This window comes from Electrona antarctica (genome assembly GCF_951216825.1).
Source record: "Electrona antarctica genome assembly, chromosome: 20".
In the NCBI taxonomy this organism is placed as follows: Eukaryota; Metazoa; Chordata; class Actinopteri; order Myctophiformes; family Myctophidae; genus Electrona; species Electrona antarctica.
In genome coordinates, this window is record NC_136801.1 from 9,260,425 (window position 1) to 9,287,805 (window position 27,381).

The 27,381-nt window shown below is 44.9% G+C and overlaps 1 protein-coding gene across 1 annotated transcript in view; it reads left to right on the forward strand.

Moving 5' to 3' along the window:
* The first annotated feature begins 3,910 nt into the window (after positions 1-3,910).
* Positions 3,911-27,381, forward strand: part of myripb (myosin VIIA and Rab interacting protein b) — a 215,285-nt gene continuing 191,814 nt past the window's right edge. Inside the window, exons 1-2 of the mRNA XM_079489302.1 lie at positions 3,911-3,956; positions 18,267-18,478. Coding sequence (XP_079345428.1) covers positions 18,369-18,478 — 110 coding nt within the window. The 5' untranslated portion in view covers positions 3,911-3,956; positions 18,267-18,368. The remainder of the gene's footprint in view (positions 3,957-18,266; positions 18,479-27,381) is intronic.

Below are 27,381 nucleotides of genomic sequence, written 5' to 3' on the forward strand. Positions count from 1 at the left end.
TGATGAAATTATAACCACAGATTCTTTGTTTAAAATCACATGGCCAGAATAGGGACACCAGGTTGAAAAGTGATTAAGTCTGTCTGTGGGTTTTATATTTAACCAATGACAAGTATCCACAAGAGCTTGTGAATAAAGTTTGTGCTTCTATTTCGTTTATGCAGCGATAATATAGGCTACTTTCTTCTTGACAATATTGATGAACTCCATCCCCTGTCATTGGCATCAGAACGATATGAACACTAGAAATGTGCGCACTTCGGAGAGCATACCTCTGCCAAGCCAGGTTGCCAACCCACGCCTGTGTTGCAACCTGTTATAGCGCCATCATGAGGCCAATTTGAAAGATGTAAGGGTGGCACCCTTGGCATATTAGTGGGAATAATGTGCGTTACTGAGAGAGCAAAGTGACCATCATACTGTGCCGCAGGACAAGAGACATTGTTTACCGTCATTCTTACAACTAAGTAAACATACCACTCCACTCAACCAGAAGTGGTGTTTGCGGCAGAGGTAGCTATAGGTGGATGACTCACGAATGGGGTGGGCTACCATGACTGCTGCATGTCCAGGAGCCTGTGGCCAGTTGGGAGCTCAGGCGGTGCAAGTAAGTGACCCTTTATGATCACGGATGTTATGGATAGAGTATAAGCCCGAACATTTCTTACAGTCTCCTGCACTTCAATTGAAGTATCCTCATAGGACATTCCGAGTTATTAATTTTCTTATTTCCTTTGTGTATCACAAAGTGCAAATGGATGATCTCTTCTACATTAAGACATACTTTACTTATATTATGCTATTTAGAATGAACATGATGTGGTCCATAATGTGCAATCTTTGTAAATCAGCCAACTGTCGCTGTCAGGTTTATCACCAACATTCTCTCAAGCATTGCTACAAAAAGTGCTTTGCTGGATGCTTGCCCTTTGCCGCCTACTCAGCACTTTTCCTTAGGGGTGACGAACACTGATAAAGACAACACGCTGTGGGATGGGCCTCTTCATGTGCTTGTGTAGACTACATTAGACCTGGGCCTCTGCCAGACCACAAGTGATGTAGCGTCCTCAGGCCTTCAAGAACAATTAAAGGTCAAGTTCAACCATTTATTGTACCATTATCAGCACAACGGAATTGAGTTTAGCAACCTTCCATGAAATATAGATTCAACAGTAATATTCTGTTATTTTGTGCTACAAATTTAAATTCATATTTACAAACTCTGCTTCACCTCAAAAGATGGAATAATAAAAATGTTTTCACCAGTCTTTCTGTGTTTTTGTGTGTCTATGTTACTGTCTGTGGATAATCTAGCCACCGGTCAATGACAAGGACAACTATATGCTAAAGTGAATCACCCACCATGACCCCAGATGGGATACGTGTTCGCACATCTTTAAACAGAAAATGTATTTTCAGGTCAGGATACACGTGTTATCCAATCAGGAGAGAGAAATCATGAAGGATACGGGACAAAGAAATGAGCAGACAAATTTGAAACTGCAACACTAAATTGAAGCTGATATAGGCCTATATGTCATGATCTTACTGTGAACTATGCACTGTATACCCTTATTTTGTAGTGATGTCTTTAGTGTTTCCTGTTTTGCCTAGTTGTTGCCTGTCTTGCCTCACCTCATCCCCTGTTACACACCTGTCTCCATTCTGTCATTAGCCTGCAGTTGCCTGATGACACCTGTGTTTGCTTCACTATCAGCCTGTAGTCTATAAGTACTGGACTCATTCTGCTCTCACACTGCCAGATCCAAGTTTGATGTTACTGTGTGTTCCTGCCTGTTTTGTCCTGCTGTTGCCTCTTCACCATGTAAGCTGTTAAGTGTTCTTTGTCTAATAAATACTGGACTTTACCTGCCTGCTTGTTCTGCTTCTGGGTCCTCAACCTGACACACACTGTGACACTATATTGGGCTACTATACCAAAACCCTTTTTGTTTTAACCTAAAAAGATTACTAGACTACACACTACCATATTGATTATCAGGATACAGGATAGGTGGGCACAGGCACGGGCACCTCAATGTAAAATTGGCTATTTTTTTGTCCAAAAAAAGGCCTATTAGACAAATTGTCTAGTAATCGAATGTTTAAAGGACCACTTCATCACTTTTCAACCTACCTTCATATTGGTCCTCACTAATGTTCATGATAAAATGCCACAATTTTTTCCCGATCATGTCTGTGTCTCATGGGAGGGCTGTGGGCAGTTCAGAAATCCATCCACCAGTGACATCATCGACGGGGACTCAAAGCTAATAGAAACTGCAGGCTTTCTATTCCTGAAAAGTTATAGGCTACAATAATGGAAGCCATCCTTCTCACGATAATACAAATCTAAATATTTTTTTAAAAATATTGTTTAAAACATTTCTTGTCTAATGATGTTACTGGTGGACGGGTGTCTGAACTGCCCACAGCCCTCCTATGAGACACTAGCCCCTCTCGGAACCCTCGTAAAAGGTTTCTGACATTTGGATGTTTACCTTTTACGGAGGGTCCCTTCTCAGTTGTCGCCCGCAACATGGCGATTCTGGGATACACACGGACTTGGCCTCGCATATGTCCTTGCTGCGCTATTTGAGTGATGGTTATATGTCTGTAAAGAAGCATATATCAGCAATAGGAGACAACGGAGACAACGGAAACCTCAGTGAACGGTGCAGAAGCCGTTAAGTATTTTTAATCTTTGTTAGACCGTTTTGGCAGCTCTGAAATTCTCTCTGAAATGTCCCGCCTCCCTGGCTAGCTGCACGTCCTATAGTTACTGCCTCTGATTGGCCGACTGCATACATGCAGGATGTTTTTCAGAGCTGCCAAAACGGTCTAACAAACATTAAAAATACTTAACGGCTTCTGCACCGTTCGCTGAGGTTTCCGTTGTCTCCTATTGCTGATATATGCTTCTTTAGAGACATATAACCATCACTCAAATAGCGCAACAAGGACATATGCGAGGCCAAGTCCGTGTGTATCCCAGATACACGGTCGACAACTGAGAAGGAACCCTCCGTAAAAGGTAAACATCCAAATGTCAGAAACCTTTTACGAGGGTTCCGAGAGGGGCTAATGAGACACATGAGTAGAAAAAAATAGTGAGGACCAATTATATGAAAATAGGTTGAAAAGTGGTGAAGTCACTGAAGTGGTCCTTTAAGCATGTTCTAATCATGTATACTTTTAAGACCATTTTTCAAATATTACATTTTCGACATAATAGCCTATTTCGCATCAAGGTGCCCAGAAGTCCCTGTGCCCAGATCTATCCTTAGTTACCGCCTATCATTCATTGGTATAACACACACACAGGTCTGTGAGTGTGACCTGTTACTAAGCCTATTATGGAAAACCTTGCATCGCTTGCTGGCAAGCCTGGCATAATTAATTCAGTGGGACTGAGTGAATGATGTGACTGGTTCTTTCTTTGTGAATGAATGAAATAAGCCTGGCTGCGCGTGCCCATATGCGCTGTCAGTTTGTAGAGCGCCGATTGGCTGTTCCTCAGAGTGCCCAGGTGCCATCATCAGCATCCTGCTGCAGCGACGTGGAGCAGCATGCATGAGCACCGGGCGGAGGAGAGCGTTGCAGTAATCTGACTGTCTGTCCGCCCATTGTCTGTCAGGAAAACAACAGCCTGCAGGAGGGGTCTTTCTTTCATCTCTCACCTCAGCCGCTCCACGCGACCACCCCCCTCCCTGCTCCCTCCCCCCCGTAATGCAAACCCCGTGACCACCTTCAATGGTGCCTGCCTGTTTGTTTGGGGGGGTTAAAAAATAACAGAACAACAAGGGAAGGGTTGAAAGTATCGAGGAGACAGACAGACTGTCACGGAAGTTTGCCAATTAAGAAGCGCGCCACATCAGCCCCGGCTTTTCGATCTTTCGTTTGGGGTAGCGTTATTTCAAGACTGTCACTGGCGGTCATCCGGCGCCCACTGACTTGTAAGTGACTGTCATATCAACTTGTTGTTTAGGCTTCAACGAATATTCTCCTACACCTACTAGGCTACTATGTGAGTTGTATTCATATGAGATGTGATGATAGCCATGGACAAAACGCTCATAGCCTGCAACCTGTTGCATGACTTTCGCAATAATACGAATGCCAGCTAGGTGTCCGATTGTGGTTATAGTAGCCTACAGGCTGAGATTTCCCACATTTGGATACATGTGCGCTAGACTGCTAGTCATTATTGTTCAGTTCAGTTTTGTTAAATGAAAATGATCATGGATATGCAGCAGATGCTTTTCCCGACAGACTTGAGTGCAGGATTTGATGTTTTCAAACAGCCACGTTAACAGGCTGTTATGAATGAACGGGATTCAGCGACGTGTATATAATGGTCTCAGCTGCAGGACATTGCGGTATTTAGGGAGATATTGTCGCTATATATACTAGGCTACCTTTCCTAATTCCTTGTTATAGCTAAACACAATGCCGAAATCACAGCTGCCTTCATGTATAGGCTCAACTGAGCTTTTGTATTCAGAGAGATCAGAGACAGTGTGTGAGTCATCATGATCTTCCCATTACCCCCTGGCCCACCAGCTGAGGGAAAGGAGTTACTGGCATGGTGCATTAGTGTTATTGGCTTATTTGCTATTGATTTATGATTTTCTTGTTGGTAGAATAGTCGTTAAACGGTACAGTTTCGGTTCTCAGCACCTGTGGAGAGCCTGGGAGAGGTCTCTCACAGCCATCTGTGTGATTGAATATACTTCGACATACTTCCATCACCATGCAGATCATGCTTGATAGAAGTGACTATGGTTTTTGATTGATTGAAATATTTATTAACAGTATGCAGAATGGGTACATTTCAAAAGAAAGCACAAGTCAATACAAACACTGTTTCTGTGGACGGCACCATCATGGTCCACCATTTTCAATTCATCAGAACATTTTGAGACGTACAAATAAAATATACACTTCTATATAAAAAAATCACACCTGTGTGAAGTAAGTGGTGCAACTTCATGTGGGCGTGCGTCCCTGGGGGGTCCCCGGAACTTCCAGACCCACAGGAACGCGCCCAGGGTGCCGGCCCGGTTCCGGCGAGCCGCCCGGCGTCCGAAACGGTCGTGAAATGAGTTACTGCGTCGGGGTCCCCGGGGTGTCCCCGGAACATCCAGACCCCCAGGAACGCGGCCAGGTGGCCGGTCCGGTTCTGGCGAGCCGCCCCGTGTCCGAAACGGTTGTGAAATGACAGTTACCGTGTGGGGGTCGCCAGGCGGTCACTGTACTGTCGCACCCTGTGTGTGTGTGTGTGTGTGTGTGTGTGTGTGTGTGGTGAGAAATGTGTGTGTGGTGAGAAATGTGTGAAAGTGGGAGGGGTGTGGGGTTTAATACTGTACATTGAGTCTAAATGTTGTGGTATAATCCATGCTGCAGAGAATCATATATAACCATTATGTGTCATGAGCATAAAAACATAGCATCTATCTTTCATTTATTTGACCTTTGTTTTAGCCAGATATGGTCTCATTTAAGATCAAATTCTAATTGTCAGAAGTTGTAATTGTCATAAGACATGTTCTTAATGTCTTACTTTGGTGCTCTATGCAAGAGGCGAGATACTTGTCCTAGAACTACAGTGTTGTTGGAAATTGGTGACAGTAGTGCAGCGGTTCCCAACGTTTTCTGGATCAGGGCCCACTTGGATTCTCGAAAGCATTCGTGGCCCACCCATCTGTCCATTGATGGTGCGCTGCATAGTTTTTCCAGAGCTTGTTTATTTTAATGATCAGTCGATTGTGTTCCGGCTTGGATCAGTGGAACCAACATAATAGTCCGGCAGCCAGGGGTGTGGAGTGGGAAATTTGGTATCGTTTTTTTTATTGGCCTAAAATAATATTGTTATTTTATATAGAATATATTGTTTTATAGGGGTTTATATGTGACCATACCATTAACATCCTACTGTGTATATAAGGCAAAAATGTCAAAATGTCATTATGCTTTAAGTAGCATGTGACGTGTCAAACTAGGGGTTATTCATGATTCTGAATCCATTCCAAGCATTAGTTTTGCTCAAAAAACACTCCTTGGGCTAGAAACGGCCATAGCCGTCATCACAAATGTGATGAGGTCAGCACATTTTGTGCACATTTGAGCAAGTTATCCCACAAGACAAATTAACTCTATAAGGCGCTTTTGTGTGTTATAGCAATGAATTACAAACATAACTCTGGATTCAGCAACCTTTGTTCATTTTGATCATTGGATGCAGTCGTAGTTGACAGGGCAGGCCAAAAAGTGTGATGTATGTATTCAATGTATCCACATATTGCCTGCATTTAATAGCAATGGTTTTCACTCAGCTTGTTTTGTGTCAAGGACCCCCAAATTGATATTGGCATTAGACCAAGCTCTCCCATTTGTTAATATGTTGTCTCTGGGACCAATTCAAGACGATTTTTGTTGGTAACTTAACTTGGGTATGATAATTGGTCCATGCAGAATTCACAAGTACTGCTGGTAAAAGTCACTGATCAAAAAGCCATTCTTATAGGTTTTCTAATGAAAACCTGCATCTCGCGTCCGCCACGCCTTGTGACACGCTCCATATATGGCCAATGCAGAAGTCATTCCATATGTTGATCTGACCTCATCAAACCCTTAGATCTCCATATATGGAGCTGACCTGTTCTGACATTCCATATGTTGATCTGACCTCATCAAACCCTGTACACTCAAGACACGCTCCATATATGGCACGTGTCATGGTAGAAGACTGGATCATCACATAGATCTGCATATATGGAGCCGGCCAGCAACTCTACATCTGACCTCACGGACACCAGATTAATAGTTTAACTCCTGTTGTTGTTTCAGCACGACCTCGCCCGAGGGCGTCTTACTGATTGTATTTACTTGTAAACAACAGTGCAGTTTATCAGTCTTTCACTGGGGACCCACTGGAACCCGTACCCCCTCTAATGTGTTATTCAGCCTCACTGGCAGACTTACTGTTGGTCAGTGCATCATGTGAATGTTCCCACAGCATGCATCTTCAAAACGGCACAGTTATGACTACAATAAAAAAAGGAAATGTGCATTTATATAGCTTTATCCAAACCAATTATTACATGATGTGCATAATTACATTCACACACAGATGATGGAGGAAACCATTGCTGCCCAGTTTTACGATGAGTTTTTTACTCCCCTCCCATACACATATACCCCCACTCACCCCCCAATAATCTGCTTCATCCCCCCATACTACGTCATACTTTGACTAAAAGCCAAATTTACAATGTGATGCGTTGTGAGCTTGTAGATCTTCTATTTTGAAAACGCTTGAGTATATCCATTTGAGTATATCCATTTTCATTACTTTATACTTATATTTTCATTACTTTATCCTTCAATAAACATAAACATACTTCCACTCCAGTACATGTTAGCAGTGATGTAAATAGGGTTTCAATGTAATGAGTCCCGGGATGCAGGGGTGGTCTTTTAGATGAGTCCCAGGGAGATTTTATGAGTCCCACGTCAACGACGTTAGGGAGTCCTATTTAGCCATTTTTACAAATTGCAGCATTTAACTACCATTTGATATGGTTATGTGGTTATATTCATGTAGAAAACAGAAGAAGAAATGATTTTTATAACTAAAGCTAGCAAAAATAAACTAGCGTCTCTGTGTTAGATTGTTACATTTTGAGACCATTAATATCACCCCATATGTCCCTCTGCAGTCTGCACTCTTGCAATTGATGCAGCTGGTTATGTCTAGCATGCCAGTCATTGGCTGCTCGATCAGTGGTGCAAAGTAAGTTACGGTTAAAGTACATTTACTCAAGTACTAGCCTATACAAGTGCTTGCATAGTACCATTTTGAGGTACTTTTAATTTACTTTCCATTTTTGTTACTGCTAACTTACTCCACCACAATTACATAATTTGACAGCTTTAGTTTATTCTTACTTTTACAGATTGTATTGATACAAAACGTCAATTAACTACTTAATGTTTAAAAAAAGTACGTAATTTATTCTAATTCTTATTACAATTCACGAGCTGCGTTCGCTTCCCGTGTTCGCGTGTCTTACTTTTGTTTTGGTAATTCGGAAAAAAGCAGATCTACAATGTGACACGTTTATTGTAGATCTGCTATTTACTGAAAGCTTTAGTATATACTTTGGTAGCAAAACTCCCACCTCCCACACCACATAACATAACCCCCCTCTTCCCTCTGTCATACTTTGACTATTTGAAAAAGAAAAGAAAAAAAGCTGATTTACAATGTGATGTGTTGTGAGCTTGTATACAAAATATCAGATCTGCTAGTTTGGAAAAAAGCTTGACAATCTTTGGAAAATGTGAGTACTTTTACTCCAATTGAACACTAATGGTGTGTATTGGTCTTCATAAATAGCTTATCTACAAGCCCACTGGAGCCGGGAATAGGCTAAAATGGAACAAAATAAATAAAACAGCAAATTTGGCAGCCCATGCGCATTCCCCCCCCACACTCATCCCCCCACTTTCAGATACTCTGACACCCCAGGGCATTCCGACTCTCCGCCATTCCGACTTCATGGCTTCTGAGTGTGGTTATAGGACAGTTAGTAATGAGCGCGTCGGAATGGCATTGCGCCGGAATGCCGGTGTGTATGTAACCCAATTAAATCCCCCTCCACCCTCCACCCACTCAGAAATCGATTATTTTATTAAAATTGATACTTGTTTATAATCTATTAAATCGATTGATTGTTTTGAATATAAGGCCCTTTGACCTTTTCTTCAGCGCCCTTTCCTCAGCCCTTCCCAGATCCATTGGTACAATATGGCTTCACTCACACCTTCGCATCTAGCATACAACATTGTTGGATGCTAGATGTAAACAAAGGGTTTGTTTACATCAGGGGTGCCCAAAAGGTAGATCGCGATCTACCAGTAGATCACAAGGGCTGTGCAGGTAGATCACATTACATGCCCCTAAAAATATATATTTCATTTAAATTTTGCCACTTGAATTAAGGTGACTTGATTGACATTTAGAAGGGCCTGTCAGCTCAAACCCACAATGTATTACTTTGTTTTCAAGATTGTTGTGCACAAACGTCAGTAGCATTACAAAGTTATATACTGTGGAGTAAGGAAACAGCAAGACAGGAGACCTTGGGTGCGTCAAGGTAGTTTACTCACTTTCCACATACAAAATATTACAGTTAAGGGGCAGCGGTGGCCGAACGGTTTGCGGAGCGGTCTTGATACCGGAAGGTCGCCAGTTCGAATCCCCGGACCGGCACGTTAAAATGACCACCGCTGAAGTGCCCTTGAGCAAGGCATTGAACCCCTACCATGAAATGTTCTATGAGCAGGGTCTGGCTGTAAACAAGCATCTCAAGCTTAGTCCACTTCCCTGGGTAAACAAAGAACTTTGCTTACTTTGCTCACTGTCGGTAGAAAGAAAAACCCTACCAATTCCATTTTCCTTCTATTTCCCATTCCAAGTGTTTGTCTTATGTCTTACTGTAGCCTATGTAACGCCAGCGCCGCCCCCCCATGGTTTGACACAACATTTGTGTTGTACGGCTTTCGGCTGTGTTTCGACTGCCCCCCTCCCCCTCATACAACAAAAATGTTGTGTCAAACCTATGACAGAGCAGCAGGGCTAGATGTTGGTGGTATGATTTGTTTTGGTAGGATTTGTTTTGTGTTAATGATGTGCAGATGTGGAAAAACTAAGAGCGTGTTTGTGTGTGTGTGTGTGTGTAGTGTATGGTATGGTATATGATGACTAAATTGTTTTCGCTCCTATGCCACCAAAATGTGTACCAACAGTCATTAAGACATGCGAATCCCTTGACTCCTTCAAAACCGCTCTCAAAGGGCACCTACGGGCGGCTGCAATTCGAAACTGGCCCCCGTAAAATCTGAATCCCCCCCCACCGCCCACCCCCTTTTCCCCTCGCTGTATATGTTTCATTTCCCTTTTTACCTCCTTTATGATGAATTCCTGTTCTGTTCTTTGACTATATAGAAGTGTCTATTTGTACGTCTCTAAATGTTTTGATGAATTGAACAAGGTGGACCCTCTTGTAAACAAGTGTAATGCTTAATTGGGTCGTCCACTCACAGTTAACAGTCTTTGTATTGAGTTTGTGCTTGAAATGTACTGTAATTCTGCAAACTGTTAATAAATATTTATTTTCAATCAATCAATGACGAAGGCTGATTGCCTAAACGCGTTGGTCCTCCCTTTTTGTGTAATGATCTTTGCCATGCCTTAACTTACAATAAAGGCTTTTTTCACCTCACTGGAACAGAGTGCCTTGGATGCTCTTCTTTATTTTCATGATTTAGTGTGGCTTGAATGGTAAAGGTACAAGGTTCAGGTTCAAGGTTTATCCATCACATAGCGTACACAGCAGTGAGATTCATTGACCCCATTGTGTGTGCGTGTGCGTGCGTGTGAGAGAGAGACACCCATTTTTCACTCTCTTGAGCCTCCTATCTCTCCTTCTCAGTATTGATCTCTCTGTCACTCTTTTCAACATGTGTTCAGCTTGTGTAGCTGGACAATATTACCACAGTATTCCTGTATTGGAAATGTTTCATTGTGTTGCCAGATTGCACCGTAGCAAAATGTGTTTGCATCCAATAAGAAGTGCATTATACAGTATATTAATGCAAACACAGGTCTCCACCTGTAGGTCAGGTTATCGTGGCCTCCTGGTGGCGCTCTAATAGGCCAGTGTGAAAAGGGTGCCATTTCGTCTCACGCCTTTGATGGCAATTGGACAATTTGAGGCATTTTGTTCCTCAATCTGTCGGTTGTGCTACAACAGGCCAATGTGGAAAGGGTGGGATTTATTCCTCTGCCTAATAGGAAAGTGTGTGAAAAATGTCACGTAAATAAATTGCACGCTGTGTTCAAGATTTTGTTCAAAACGGGCCAATACTCCAAACTTTGGAAGCCAATGTTGGGTAATTAGGATGGAATATGAAATATCGGACAGATCCGTCTTGAGCACATGACTATACTGACTGAGATACTGTGTAACGATTTTGGACAGAATCTGGAGGAGCAATATAAAAAAAAATATTTTACAAAAGTCGGCCTCCTGGTGGCGCTATAAAAGGCCGTTCTGGAAATTTTGGTGCAGAGGTTTGTCGTTGGCATCCAGGGAGTGTGTGTGTAAAGTTCGATCTGTGCCGGAGATTAGCTGTACGCAGACGGACGGACGCACGCACACACACGGACGGACGGAGTACGAAACATACTCTCTCCCCATGCCTTCGGACTGGTCTGATGTTCGCACATCGCACAATTTCTTATTCTGAGTGATTATTTTGTTTGGCGATCATCACTTTGCTGTGTACACTGGGATTGACATGAGGGTAATTATATTGAAGGAACAGTGCAATCTCCTGTCTGTCAGTGGAGGAGCAGCCTTTGAGTTTCCCACATACAGTACAGTGTGTTTAATATCTACTGTCTATGGTTTCTGAGGTCTTTATTTTTGCAGTTATTAGGCAACAGCAGTCACCAGACAAATGTCAGGGTCAAACCTAGGCAACAGCAGTCACCAGACAAATGTCAGGGTCAAACCTAGGCAACAGCAGTCACCAGACAAATGTCAGGGTCAAACCTAGGAAACAGCAGTCACCAGACAAATGTCAGGGTCAAACCTAGGCAACAGCAGTCACCAGACAAATGTCAGGGTCAAACCTAGGCAACAGCAGTCACCAGACAAATGTCAGGGTCAAACCTAGGCAACAGCAGTCACTAGACAAATGTCAGGGTCAAACCTAGGCAACAGCAGTCACTAGACAAATGTCAGGGTCAAACCTAGGCAACAGCAGTCACCAGACAAATGTCAGGGTCAAACCTAGGCAACAGCAGTCACTAGACAAATGTCAGGGTCAAACCTAGGCAACAGCAGTCACCAGACAAATGTCAGGGCCAAACCTAGGCAACAGCAGTCACTAGACAAATGTCAGGGTCAAACCTAGGCAACAGCAGTCACCAGACAAATGTCAGGGTCAAACCTAGGCAACAGCAGTCACCAGACAAGTGTCAGGGTCAAACCTAGAATCAGCATGTCACTTGAAACCTGCATGAAACCTGAAATGCCAGTGAAATTGACACCAGTCGTCCAATTACATCATTTTTTTAAATTTAAAATCTTAGTTGCATCTCTCTATTCTTGTTTTGTGTTTCTATCCTGCGTTTCATGCCTGCTGCTGTGCTTTGATTGATTGAAAATCTTATTTCACAGTATGCAGAATGGGTACATTTCAAACGAAAGCACAAGCCAATACAAAAACTGTTACTGTGGACACTGTGGACACACAACAGGGTCCACCATTTTCAATTCATCAGAACATTTCGAGACGTATACAAATATACACTTCTATTTAAAAAATCACACCCGTGTGAAGTGAGGGGCGCTCTTACCATACATTATCAAAATACAGATTTGCTCAGACATATATGTAAATTCTCCATTCATTGTCAATGGCATTGAATGTTTGTATTAGGACAAAGATCTAAAACTATAGCTGAATATAGGAGGGGCTATGGCGCCCCTCAAAAAACAGAAAATCATCATAAAGTGGGGACTGACTTTATTTACGGGGGCCAGTTTCGAATTGCAGCCGTCCGTAGGTGCCCTTTGAGAGTGGTTCTGAAGGAGTCAAGGGATTCACATTCGTAATGGCTGTTGGAAGTTCCACATTTTGGTGGCATAGGAGAATTAATGAATTTAGTCCCAATTGTTTGAGCCGAATCTGGGTGGCACATGGTTTGTTGAACTCCGTCTGGTGTTGTGGGTGTGGACTTCGTTGACATTAAGGAAGTATTTAGACAGGTACATGGGTATCTTGGTGGTGTAGCAGATCTGTCTGTCTGTCTGTCTGTCTGTCTGTCTGTCTGTCTGTCTGTCTGTCTGTCCTTTTAAATCACTTCTGAAAACACAATTTTAAATCACTTCTGATTACATACTTTTATGTGAATTCCTTTTCATCAATGTATTTAGCTTTTATGTTGTCATTATTGTTTTAATATTTTACTCTCAGATTTTACTTTGCTGTTCTATCACTTTATGGTTATTTCTGTGAAGCACTTTGTTTGGAAAAGTGTTTTACAAAATAAATGCATTCATTATCTGTCTATCTTTCTATCGCATTCAGCAACCCAGGGCAGATCAATAACCTTTTTATTGGGGATCATTAGGGATGGTTAATCTTATCTTACACACTATTCTGCATTGACTACAGGCCGAGAGCAGATCTGTGCTACTGTGTTAGCTACAGTGGTGCATAGCATATGTGATGTGCAGGGACTTTACGGATGTATGAGTGGATGTTTGTGTGTATTTGTGCAACAGGTTTTTCATGTGAATGGCTGTAGCCTTCGGTCTGTCCCTGAGTTTCTGTCTGAGTCACTGAATGGTTCCTGCAGCTCAGGAAAAAGACTCATTGGTGTAATTAATGACACATCCCGTCCTTGACAGCCTTGCTATAAAAAGCAGGACTAAATAATGTCTCTCTCCTGTGGCTGCACAGTATGCAGGTAGGTAGGTAGGTAGTGTACTGTGCAGCGGTGCATTTACTTAACCAGTACCTTAAGACAGCAGCAGGAAGCCAAACCAAACATCCACTGACTGTCTGACCAATGAAAGATTGTCTGTGCTTTGTTTCCTCTGTGGGAAAGGTCAGCTTGATTTGCCAGCAGATTGGTATTAGTCTCGTTGGATTATTGGGCAGTTGAGATGTGGAGAGAAGTTATAAATACGTCTGTACTCTGTATTATCAGTCAAAATGATTGATAGTCCACTCCAGAACCAAATTACCGCTCTGAAACTCTGAAAGGGTACAAGATCATCAACCCACAATGATGAGTTTGTATGTAGGTATTTTTTTGAGTAGTGCAACCACTCCAAGGAACAGCAATGTCCGTGTTCACCTATGTGACTCGTGTTAATGTGTGTGACTCATGTGTGACTCATGAGTACCAGTAGGGGCGCTGTTGTGGCAGAGACAGAGAGATGCACTGTTGCCTGCTAATGAGAGAGACTTTTTGACTTTTTATAAAACCTTTTTATTTACAAACTAAAAAAGAACAGCAAAAGCTTTACTTGTTTTCAGTCAAACATGGCATCTTGCATACAACTCGAAACAAAAAAACAAAACATCATTATTCATATTCAAAAGACCATTGCTGCAACAAACCAGTGCAGAGGGTTCAGCCAGTGACATGCTGCTGCTGCCCCTGAACCCCCCCTATACGCCGAGTCCTCCTCCACACCCAGCCCGTCTCTGGACACAACACAACAGTACAGTACAAGTCCACTTTCCTCTCCCCTCCTGTGATTCTCATGTTCAGTATCTTTCATAGATAGTTTTTCGATGCACAGTTCTGGGAAACAACCCACACGGCAAGGTGATATCAGCCCCAACAGATCAGCTATTGCTCCTGCATCCACCAAGCTCTGACCAGCTACATCCAACAGCTCCACCATGACCACTGTCACACAGGCTGTGAGTGAGCCTCGATGTTGGCATGTGATGAAGGTCCATCCTGGCCCTTCCAACGAGAGGTCCGTCTGAGAATCCGAGTCTACACGTAGCACTCGTAGCGGGCTCCAGCCGCTCCACCATTGTCCAGTCAACCAAAGCCAACCCACCTCACAAGTGGCCGGCTGTTTCATTGTCCAGTTAATCTTCATGTCCATTAAAGACAGAACCAAATGCAAAAGAGGACCCAGCGCACAGAAGGAACCCAGCGGCACCACCACCATCACCATTCTAATTCCGCATCAATCCTCTGCACCAGTTTCTTCACTCTGAAAATCTCTTGCCTGGTAAAGCATACTCCTTCTGCTAACTTCATGTTTTGCCTGGCAGCCTTCACAAAACCCTTACTATCTGGGAAGTACTTTTCAACATCGATCAGTCTCTTGTTTTTTGTTTTCTGCAAAAAACGTTTCATTTCTGACACCCCATAGACATTTTTCTTTTTTACACATGTTTCATCATCGCTCACCCAACCACAAGTACTATCGTCTGAATTGAGTTCACTTTTCCCCTCGGTCACTTTTTTTGCTTTTGTCCCATTTGAACCTTTTGCCTTTCTTTTCTGCCCCACCACCTTCACCCCTTCCTCCTCAGCCCCCATCTCCATGTCAGCTACTTTAGCCCCTCCCTCCTCCACTTGACTGACAGGAGGACTACTGTCCTCTTGGGAACTTGTGTCAGCCACAGGTTCAGCATTAACCATTTCTCCTTCACCTCCACTGTTTTCCTGCTGGCTATTTTCTTTTTCCCCTTCATCTTCACCTGTTTGCTCAGTTCCCCCCCCATCTTTATTGACATTCTCTGCCAACAACTCGGGTTCAGCATTTACTCCTTCATCTTCACCCACCTGCCCACTCCCAGTACCATCCCCATTAACGTTTCCCATCTCCTTTTCAACATTTTTTCCCCAGGGATTACTCCCCCTCCCCCCCCTGGTAGCATTGCTTGTCCCCTCGCCAGAGTCAACAACCCTCTCTGGACAGGACCTTATCAAGTGCCCTTCCACCCCACAGCCAAAGCACTTCATATTCTCGGTTGTAGCAAATAAAGTGTATTCAAAATTGTCGACTTTGATCTTAAAGCCTGTAATCAGCTCTTTACTCCTGTTTCTCAAAATCATGAACAGCATTCTCCTGTGAGAAACAACATGTCGCAACTCAGGTGATTTACACCCTGACGGGAGCTTTTTAATCGGCGACACCACCTTCCCAAACTTGGTCAACTCTCTCACTATCAGTTCATCATCAATGAATGGGGGGACGTTTGACAGAAACACTTTACTCGATGGCATTGCGAGTGGCGTTACTTTCACAAGCGTGCCCTTTATCTCAACGCCCCTCTCGATCACAGCGTTTGCTTTATTCATCCCATCGACAAAAATCACAACGCCACCATTCATTCTGGCAGCAGATTTAACGCTAGCGGGTCCGACTACTTTTGCGACCGCTAAACTGCAGTCCTCTACAGAGCACGGGAAAGCTGGCGAGATCTTAAAACCATGCTTCCTTGTGAGAGTTGTGAAAGCCATGGCGACGCTGAAAGCCGTCAGCGAACAGCAAACACAAAACCACCAACAGCAGTTTAAACACTAGACCAGTGCAAAAACCGCAAAACCCAACACTAGCGAGATAGAAGAGCAAGCATAGACAGAGTATAGATAGACCAAACACTCACTCCGTAACCTCACTCCGCACCACGCTCCTCACTCACACACATCCGCACGAGAGAGAGAGAGAGAGAGAGAGAGAGAGAGAGAGAGAGAGAGGGGGTGGGGGGGGGGGGGGGGGGGGGGGGGGGTTGGCACCACTCAGTTCACACGGGTGTGATTTTTTAGAAAAAGTGGATTTACAATTTAAGTATTTAGCAGACGCTCTTAATCCAGAGCGATTTACAGTAAGCAAGAACAACACAAGGTCAAATACATAGAAATAGTCATCAAGAATCATAAGCAAGCTAAGAACATAATATCTATCCAACGTATCTGAATAATATCTGAATAACGTGTAGGCTGATAGTGTTAGTCATCTGCTCATCTCTGTGGAGAAGAAAGCCAAGGTCCATTCCATTGTCCATCTGCTTGAATTAATCCATTGAGACCTGGAACGCATCCATGTCACGTTAGCGTTAGCGTTATAAACATTATGTTATAATTTAGCTATTGAAAAATAGCAGATCTACAAGCTCATAGCGCGCCACCGAGTGGCGCGCTATGAACTTGTAGGTCTGCTATTTTTGAAAAATCGTTAAAATGTGCCTCAAATCTTTCAGAAAATTGTCATGATTTAGAAAATGTTTCTTTTTTTATTTCGACGTCAGGCCTGAATGGGTTAAATGAAGGGCCTTTGTGAGCGGCACTGCATGTACTGTAAGCTGTGTGATAGCAGATTGCTGCTGGATTTCACAGCTTTTCACCGATTTTAGCTCAGACTGCGAGAAAAGTTTCGTGTGCACATTTGTATGGAAGCCTGTGTGCTTGTGCTTGCCTAGCACACTGACTAATTGTTGTCTCGTGTCTGTTTTAGTAGTTGCCAGTGGAAACTGGAAACCACTGACTCAGAAAAAGTAATTTTGGAGATACTGTATACCTGCACGAACGACCGCAAAATACTCACACATGGCCTTGAAACTGAGTTTGCACCCGGAAAAGGTAAACTAAATAAATATAAAAGGAAAAACCTGGGGGAAGTAGCTACTAGCTATTTAGAAATCTACTGCCCTTTGTAGCACAGGCATCTGAAACAGTATGTGGTTTGGATGGGATGGGTCTTTGATAAGCCTGTGAGCTTTGCTGACACAACGTCCGTGGCATAATGTCCTGGATAGAGGGAGCTCTCATCCACTGATTAACTTAGCTGACCGCACAACCCTCTACATTGATTTGCGGGTGAGGAGGTCAGTACAGTTCCCAATCCCATACCAGGCAGTGATGCAGGGTATGCGCTCAGTGGTACCTCTGAAGAAGGCCTGTAGGACCTTAGGGCCCATTACCAAACCTGCTGAGATAATAAGTTGCATGAGGGCTTTGGGAAGAAGCATTGTGATGCTGCAGCCTTTTGCTAGAGAATGGAAATAATTGAATTGAATTGAATTGAATTGAATTGAATTGAATTGAATTGAATTGAATTGAATTGAATTGAATTGAATTGAATTGTATGTACAGTACACCCTTGTATGAGTCACTGCTGCTCAATCCACTGCTGGTGCACTGCCGTCTCGTTTTAGACAACCATTTTAATGGACCTTCTCCGTCTGTCTTTCACTCACCAACCACTCTGGACTCACCTCCACTACTTGTTCATCACTCACCTCGTTTTCTTTGAATTAAGACCCCCCATCTATGTAGAGGACTTGTTCTTAAATTCTGTTTAGTCATCGGCAGGGAAGTCCAAATTTGTGACTGTCAGTGAAATGATTCCATGCACGTGTGCCGCACACACAAACACATCGATTTCGGCCTGGGCCGTGGCTCAGCGGTCCAGGCACCTTGGCTGGTAATCCAGTCTGGCAGTGTGCCGCGGGTTCGACTCCCGATCCCGACGGCCTTTACTGCATGTCTTCCCCCCATCTCTCTCCCCCATTTCCTGTCAGCCTACTGTCTGTCCCTCCATAAAATATATAAAATACAGGCGAAAGCCACAAAAAAAATCATTTAAACACATCGATTTCTCATGCGTCTCCCCACCTCCCTTCTTCCCTTCTCTTTTCTCAACCAGGGTTGTCCCAGCCTCGGCCCCCGGAGCAGCAGCACCATCTGTATCTCTCCTCCTCCCCCCCGGGACCACCAGCAGCAGAGCGCCGTGGCGACGCCAAGGGAGATGGGCCGCAAGCTGGACCTGTCGGGCCTGACGGACGACGAGGCGGAGCACGTCCTGAAGGTGGTGCAGCGCGACATGAGGCTCAGGAAGGCGGAGGAGGAACGGCTCAGGTGAGACGAGTTTAAAAATAGTTTTTCACCATGTTGGTTTGAGGTGACGTACAGATGGTGTCATCTCTCCGGACAACCTGTAATCTCATCTCAGTGAAGATATCAGAAATAAATCACAGCCTCGAAATGGAAAGCCGAGCCATTATTGCCACGATTTACTGTGAGGATATGAATAGATTTCATGTTGTGCAAAACGGAGATGTTCTCATTGAATGCTGCTGTGCCTTGATGTAAAAATCGCTCTCTGGTTTGGAACCTTGTGGTATTAATTATGAATGATTGGAAAAACGATGCAAAGTGCTATGCCTGGCAAAACCAATGTTAAATGCAAACAGACATGTTTGCTTGTTTGTCTTCTCTGTTGCTGTGATTTCACTACATCAGATGTATTGACTTTTTTCCAAGCAAACAGAGGAAGAGGGACGCTGTTTGTTGGCCCAAATTGTGAAATACAGAGGCGTATCAGACAGTTCTCCATCTGGAAAATGTACTGTCTAGGATTCAAATTCAGCTCACAGTCTGGGTCTCATTTCCCCTGTACAACCCCCGGCCTTACTTTACAAACTCCTACTTTACAGCCCCCTCACCCAGCACAGTTCTACTCCCCTACACACACAGCGCCTGTCTAATGAAGTAGAAATACATTGAAAAGACAAGAGTCATTTGGGACGTAATTGTAAGATGGGGAAGGGGTAAAAGCTCAACTGGCCCTGCATTGTGATCACAAACAGCGCACATGGTAAATAATTGACAGGGAGGCCTTGTTGTTATTAGACTATGTCTTGTTTAGATGCACATTATACTGACATTTATGATCTGCCTCATTCCATCTCCAGATTAGAGACTGTAGTTTAAGACTACGCTCTAATGAAGATTACAGAAAGAGTGAGCACCTGAGAGGTCTGTGCACTAATGTGAAATTCATGGCATAGCTGCACTATACTGTAGCAATGTGTTACTGTGAGGCTACTGTTTTAGATTAGATTATATTTAGCACCACCGGTTCACGTTTTGAGCTATAACTCCTGAACCTATACATACTCATTTTTCTAATGGATGCCTTGGATCATGACAGAACTACCCAGAGTTTTGTCCATTTTCTTTCTATTTTGATTATTTTCTTACAGACTGTCCAAAACTATATTATGTCTGGAGGAGTCGTGATTAAGTATCAGTCATCCTGTTTCGATTGACTATGTCTATGATTGACTTCCAATTTCTATATCTGTGCTCCGAAGATCACACTTTTCTAGTTACACTCTTGACGTTAATGATTTTGCAGTGTTGCTTTAGTCTAGTCTACTCACAACAGGAGTACAATTACAGTGATGGAATGTACCTCTGCTTGCTAGGTCTGGTGTTTTGAGAAAGCACTGTTTTCCGTTGCATCATTTATTATCTCTTGTCTGAGTGTGGCAATGTCCACAGGTCAGGGCCTCAGGGCTCTGCTGTGATGCTGCAAACCACTTTTGCAAGCTCTGAAAGACAGCTTCTTTTTTGCGATGTGACAGCCACTGGCCCTCCTCCCTCTGTCATTTTTGTCCCTGTGACAGCTCGATGTCAAGGGAGACGTTCCCTGTCTGTGACAGGCTCCCATGGGGGTGTGGCCATCAGAGAGGTAAGTAAGTCCATCTGCTTTGTGATGTTTCAGCAACACAAGTGGAGGGAGATTATATTAGAGAAGCCCTAATGCCTTGCTTGCAACAGAATGGAAAACAGCGAGTGTGGAGAGGACCCTATAATTTTGTAAACACAATTACCAATGGTGACCATGAGCTCAGAAGAATTCTCTGACTGTGTCTACCAGCTATAGGCCTCGAGATGTAGCGTCTCACTCGAGACTTCCCTCCTTCACTGGTGAACCTCAGTGGTTTCATGTTCTTGAAAGGATGCCACGAGCATTTTGACTGCTTTACCAGCACCAAAGCATATTAAGAAACTCGCTTCACAAACACTGTTGACTGTTCAAGAGTTTACTCATTCAACCCCGAACCACTCATCTGGAAAATGTAGTGCTAAATGTGCTGGGGTATACAGTTATCTTTTCTGCAGTACCGTCCTGAAGGATCAAAAAGAAATCATTGCCTTGAAAAGCTATTATTATGCTGTTTACTGCAATAAGATGAATGGCTTGGAGCTGTTGTAAAAACACACATTTTCATTGGATTCATTGCCTTGGATTAGAAAGAAAAGGAGGTTTTGAGCCTTAATTATGAATTGTTTTAAACCACAAGTGCCAAGTCCTATAAAATAGATATTAGTTGCAAACAGACAAGACAAGTGTGCTTGTTTCTTCAAGCGGCTAAAATGACTTCACGGTTGTTTTAATGTCAAGTTAGGTTGACTCTGTCTCTGTTGTGTCAGATGTATTGAGGTCCCCTCTTAGTAATTTGTGTCTTGTGTGCTTTCATGTGTTCCTTATTCCTTCAAATGGTGACAAGATTTGTTTTGCTTCAACATCAATGCAGGCAGAGACGAATGGGTGCATGGCTCTTGCCTCCTTTTGAACATGCTTACACAAACGCTGTGCACACACACACATGCGCGCGCACGCGCGCACACACTCACTCACTCACTCACTCACTCACTCACTCACTCACACACACACACACACACACACACACACACACACACACACACACACACACACACACACACACACACACACACACACACACACACACACACACACACACACACTCACACAGTCTAGTCATCAGAGCCGATTTAACTATGCGATCGTTGGTGATAGGAAGTGGGAGCCAACTTGTATTTCGCTAACCAATAACAGTGCAGAGGGGCATCGCTCCAAATTTGGTGACGTCAGTGTTCTCCACTATTTTCTGGAGGGGGTGGGAGGGGGGTGGGGGCAGGCGCTCCCACATCGGTGAATCAATAGGATCCACCGCCTGTTTTCGCCGGCACCCGCTCCTCTAGACTAGAAATCACACAGGCTGGGGCAGGCTACAAGAACAGAGATATACATTGACAGTGAATCTCCCAGGCTTACATGACCAGATCACTGTGTGCACACTGTATTGGCCTGCCAGGATGTGATCTGTGAAAGGCACCACTGGAAAGATAATGTATTTTTGTGGTAGAAGTTAGAACGACTTTCATCTCAGTATTTGCTTGCTTTGCGTTCTGTGTATTGCAGGTCCATGTGCATTTATGCTGCAATTGTGTGTGCATGTACAACATGCACAGCTTTGTGAGGGTACTGTTGTATTCTATTATTGCAGTGTAGATGTGTCACTCTGGCTCATGTAAAATGTGTTTTTATCAGACAAACGGCTAATGTTCCGCTGTCACTAGGCGATCAGGAATAAGACTCTTAGTTTAAATGTGTTCTTGGCTGAGTGCCATGTGGTGAAATGAGTTTTTCAGCAGGTAAACCTGTCTCCCGTGGGTTTCCTCCTACATGCATGGCTGACGTTTGTTTTTCTTCGCCAAGTAGCTTGACTGTCAATCCAGCAGTGCAGAGTTATAAAGTATTCCCATGAATCCATCTGTAGTCTCAGCAGGCACTTTAAAGATGCTGCATTTTAATTCCCCATCCACTCGCATAATATAATAAGGAACATTGAATTTCTTCATTGATATTGATATTACCTTAACATTGGCCCCATAGTCCTGAAAGAGTGAGGCTGAGACAGGGCGAGTGCGACTTTACAGTTTGTGCATTTCCTAGAAAATTATCTCTAATGTGAACCAATAGCATAAAATGGCAAAAAAGTACAGTATGGTTCCGGAGCTGCTTAGTGACTCACACGAGAACTCAAGGCGAACACGTGTCTGATACTACTACTATTAATATAGAGTGGATGTGCTGTTTGGTACCGTCTGCTGAGAGTGAAGTGTCATTCTGCCAATTATGATGCTGTAGGTTAGCCGCTCAACCTCTGGCCTCCTCCATCTCAGCAGCCATCCAGCTAGAGAGACTCATTACAGGACAGGATGAGAACTAGCATGGGTGCATGTACTGAACAAACAGCACAGACCCTCCTCAAGGGGAAATGTCGGACTTGGTAGACTATTACAAACGGGAAAAAAATATCCACTATCCTGCTACTGGTGACGTTTACTGGTAATCTTCCAGCGCAAGGTACAGTACAGAGGACCTACAGTAGCACCTGACTGTTCCATGTATCGATATGCCAGTTGTTCGCACAGACCGGACACTTCTCTCTTTTGCTGTTAAAGGATTTATTGGCAGATAAGGATTTATTGACTTATTTAGTTATATACTTATATGATTATTTATCATGTTATATGAAATATTTTTGATCATAGTTTTCTGTTTTAGCACGCGTTTAATGTTGTGCTGTTGCGTGGTACTGTACTTTCCCTTCCATTTATCTTAGCTGATTGGAGAAGAAATTGAGCTTGCAGTCTTTCAGTCGTCTGATTCGGTCGTATCCAGTAAAGGCTTTAGTGCAGTGGTTCTCTACCTTCTCCACATCACAAGCGTTCGTGGCCGCCATGTTAAATACTTTAACCGCCAGCATTAATGAATCCCTCGATAGCGTACTGCCAAGGTTTTATCGTGCGTAACACTTACTTTGAAGAGCCAAATATCCGTAACCGAATATTACATTGACAACCTGCTGTGTGTGTGTTGTTGCCCGGATGTTGTTGTGTCGGTCGGTGGTTGAAAAAGGCGACCGCGAGTGTCTGCCCGCCTGCTACAGCCCGTTGAAAACCTTTGTATTCACCAGAAACGGCCCCTCAATGTTGTTTCTGAGATACAGAGCTGTGAATGGTGGGCTTAGACTGGAAGTGGATGCGCGCGCATGTTCAAAATGGCCGTGGCCACAGTGTCCCACTGTGTTGATGCGGGTAGCAACATCAGCTAGCATTACGATTTATCAAAAATGGATTAAAGAATACAAGCGCTCAAACCCGAGAATCTCGGGTTTGGCGGGCTAGTTTATTAATTTACACCCTTGTGTTCCTCGTTTCCGGCGGGCAGACGGTTAAGTGTTCAGACGGGTGGGCCGTGTGCATTTTCAGACAATGTTTATTTTTATTAATGATCAGTTAATCAATTGTGGTTGGGCTTAAATGAATGGAACCACCGCAGTATACTTTAAGTTCGCATTTACCGGTATGGCAATGCATTTTTCAAGGTTTTAAAGAAAAAAAATACAACACATTTATATTAATGTTATATTATCAGTATAATGTTAGTGTTTTGCCAATTATTTAGCGGCCCACTTGCAGTATCCTCACGTACAGGTTGAGATACTGTAGTGTCCGTTCCCCACTGGCTCCTTCTCTGGGTGCTGAGTGTGACAGGCAGGTATTGGGTTCAGGACTTCAGGTGTCACAGTGAGAGGCTGTAGAGTCTTGTCGACAGAGCTCTGCTGTCACAGGGAACCCTGACCTCTATTTCCCATTGTTCCCCTTCTATTCATTTCACTCTGTCTCCCTCACTCACCCACTGGAGACATGAGACGCACGCACGCACGCACGCACGCACGCACGCACGCACGCACGCACGCACACGCACACGCACACGCACACGCACACACACATGTGAGCAACATGTTGCAGCAGATGTCCAGTGTATGGCAGCTAGTGTCCTTGTCTTTGCCATGCATGTCTTGTCATCACAAGGAAAGTTAACACACAGAACAAGCTGGTGAGAAAGGCTAAGCTCTAAATGGTGCATTTATGCACCTTTATCCAAATCGCTATAGTAGACCGGCAGCCGGGGTTATGGGGTGAGACATTTGGTATATAGTCTTTTTTTATTGGCCTAAAATATTGTCTATATACTGTACATACATTCATGAATCCACTTGCTGACCGGCTGTCACTATTGGGCAAACTTTTCTAATGGGGTTTCTTGTGACCCTACCATTAACATCCTATGGCAGGCAAAAATGTCAAACTTAAGTAGCATGTGACATGTCAAACTAGGGGGTTTTCATGATTCTGAATCCATTCCAAGCATTAGTTTTGCACAAAATGCACTCCTTGGGCTAAAAACGGCAAAGCAAAAGGAAAGTTTGACATTTTTGCCTGCCATAGGATGTTAATGGTAGGGTCACAAGAAACCCCTATAAAAACAATTGCCCAATAGTGACAGCCGGTCAGCAAGTGGATTCATGAATGTCGATAGACAATAATTTAGGCCAATAGAAAAGACCCACTTTAAACAAAAGAAGGATATAGGACATAGCGGTGGGCATGGTTCTATTTCGTCCCTGCTGACCGCCAGAGGCGGTGCTTAAGCACTGAATACGTCCCTTCGCGCATGCGCAGTCGAGTATTTTATACCAACAATGTCAATTTTGACCCCGTGATGACCCGGAGTCGTCTATATCTTCCGGCAGTCACCAGGGGCTCAGTCCCTAATTTCTTCTCGCTCGCGCAAGTTCGACAAAGTTCTACAGCAGAATTGAACTGCACTATTACAGAACTATTTCTAGGTCGCTAGTAGTTTCGTGACCATTAGATTGGTCGGAGTAGCGACGCGTGTTCGCCCTCCAGGAACTGTGACCTAATACTACGTTTTCGAGTGGAGCTTGACTTCACACTTCTTCTTTTCACCGTGGGAACAAAGGTAAGCAAACAACCTCTGTTTAGCATAGGCTGCGTGCGCGCCGCTTCCCTGCCATACACACGGTTGCGTGCTATGAACGGTGACCTGAGCGTCCCGTTCAGCACAGGTTAAAGCTGAACGGATAGTCGTTCCTCTTTGCTAGCTTACGATGTTCAACCTCTGATTCCCATGAATGCTATGCTGCAGTGTTAGTGACGGCTAGCGTTAGCGCGGCCCGCTCCCAACACTGTGACACAATCGTCAGTCGACGCTATTTGTTTATTTTTCTGTTTATTAGCCCGTGTCTGCGACGCGACACGCTCCAGCACGGTGCAACTCAGTTTGACACTCATTCTGTGTAGTGTACTTACTTAATACTTACTTTCTATATTATACCTTTGTATATTATATTCTCTCTATAATAGGGCAGCTTTTTCTAGCCGTTTTTGTTTCTCGCCACGGCGTAACCTCGAGGTTACTTCCGTAACCAAGGTTCTTATAATTTAACTTGACTGATTCAGTCCGCACTTGTTTTCAATAGTGCACTTTAATTTCGGCTTACCCAGACTGGTTGCCCCTTTATAGGTTATTGTTTCTTATATATATATATACAACCTTCTAGCAAGGGCTGTGCATAGTGCATTTACAGTACTAGCCTCTGTTAGCCTCTGTTTTAGCTGGCATAGGCGGCGTGCGCGCCCCCTCCCCCAGCTTAAGCGGCCTACAGCACAGCCAACAAGCCTCTGCTGGCACAGGCAGCGTCCGCGCTCCCTCCCTCCAGCATACGGCTCCACCCCTAGCGACCAGTAGCGTCCGCGCCCTGGGCTAGATACGACTGGTGCGGGTTACCATGGATGAATCCCACCACCACCTCTGCACCTCCTGCCAGGCTCCTCTGCGGCCAGAGGATGGGCATGACCTCTGCCCTGGGTGCCTTGGCCCCCAACATCTGAGGGAGGCACTCGGTGACAACCCGTGCATGAACTGCACCATCATGCCCCGGGAGGTGAGGGCAGCCAGATTGGCACAGGTGGAAATGGCCGAAGGCGAGCTCCCCCCATCGGGCCGGCTGCCTCGACGCCAGACCAGGGCTACCAAGCGTCAGTCCACCACACTTGCTACCTCGACCCTCGCTTCCAAGAGAAGGGCGGGGCCTGACCATAGGTTATCATCCAAGGTCGACCAGCTGTCTGCCGACCTGGCCCGAATGAGGGCCATACTCATGGCCCGTCAGCCCGAGATTCCTCCGGAGGACGCAGAAGTACCTACTCCTCCGATGCCACACCTGGTCCCTGAGGATCGGGACCATGACACTCTGTCCCTGGCGGCTTCAGCCACTGACTTCCACGACAATGAGGTGGATGGGACAGATGGGGCTTCCGAGGCCTCGGCGCATGGCTCTTACTCGTCAGCCCAGACCTGCCTGACTGAGACGGGGGACAGCTCCATGAGAGCCGTCCTGTACTTGGCTCTTGAACGTCAGGGCCTGGCTGGACCGCAGCAGGCGGGGTCAGCCCCGTCAAGCCGCTTCTTCAAGCACAAGCCAGCCCCCACTAACTTCACCGTTCCTCACTCAGAGGACTTTCTGAAGGAGCTACATACATGCTGGAGAGACTCAAAGGCTTGCTCTCGTCTCTCTAATGATGGGCGTACTCTTGCGGCCATGGACGACGCGGAAGGAGTCGGCCTGCATCGCATGCCGGCTGTAGAGCCTTGTATTGCATCCCTAGTCATCGACTCCGACGAGGTGCTAGGGCAGGATGCCAGGTGCCCCCGACCCCAGTGCAGGAACACCGACGACCTCCTCATAAGGGCTTATGACGCAGGAGCCCGTGCCGGGAGGATCTCTAACTCCCTGTCACACCTCATGCTTGCCCTCTCGGCTTCTCTGCAGGCGGACAACGAAAGTGCAGAGCCCGCAGAGCTCGCAGACTCCAACACCCTCTGTGACGCATCACTGGAGGCATTCGGCCTCATGTCACGAGAGCTTGGACGGATGATGTCCACCCTGGTTCAGGCGCGGCGCCAAGTCTGGCTCTCGCAGGCCAACCTGACCGAGAAAACCAGGGCAACCCTGCGTGGTCTCCCAGTGGTGCCGGGAACGATATTTGGCCCAGCTGCGCGGGAAGCGCTAGACCGCACAATCCGGGCCAGGGAGGACAAGGAGCAGCTGTCAAGCCTACGGCGACAGCGCATGCCTCCCCCAGATGGGCCTCCTAACAGGAGCAGAGGCCCCTCGGCCGCCACCCGAGCTCGCCTGCCACAGGCCCCCACCGGGGGCCAGCGCACGGCTCAGCGTACCGAACAGAGGCAGGGCCATAACCCTGGCCGGTCCTCCGTTAGGCAGTTTCGA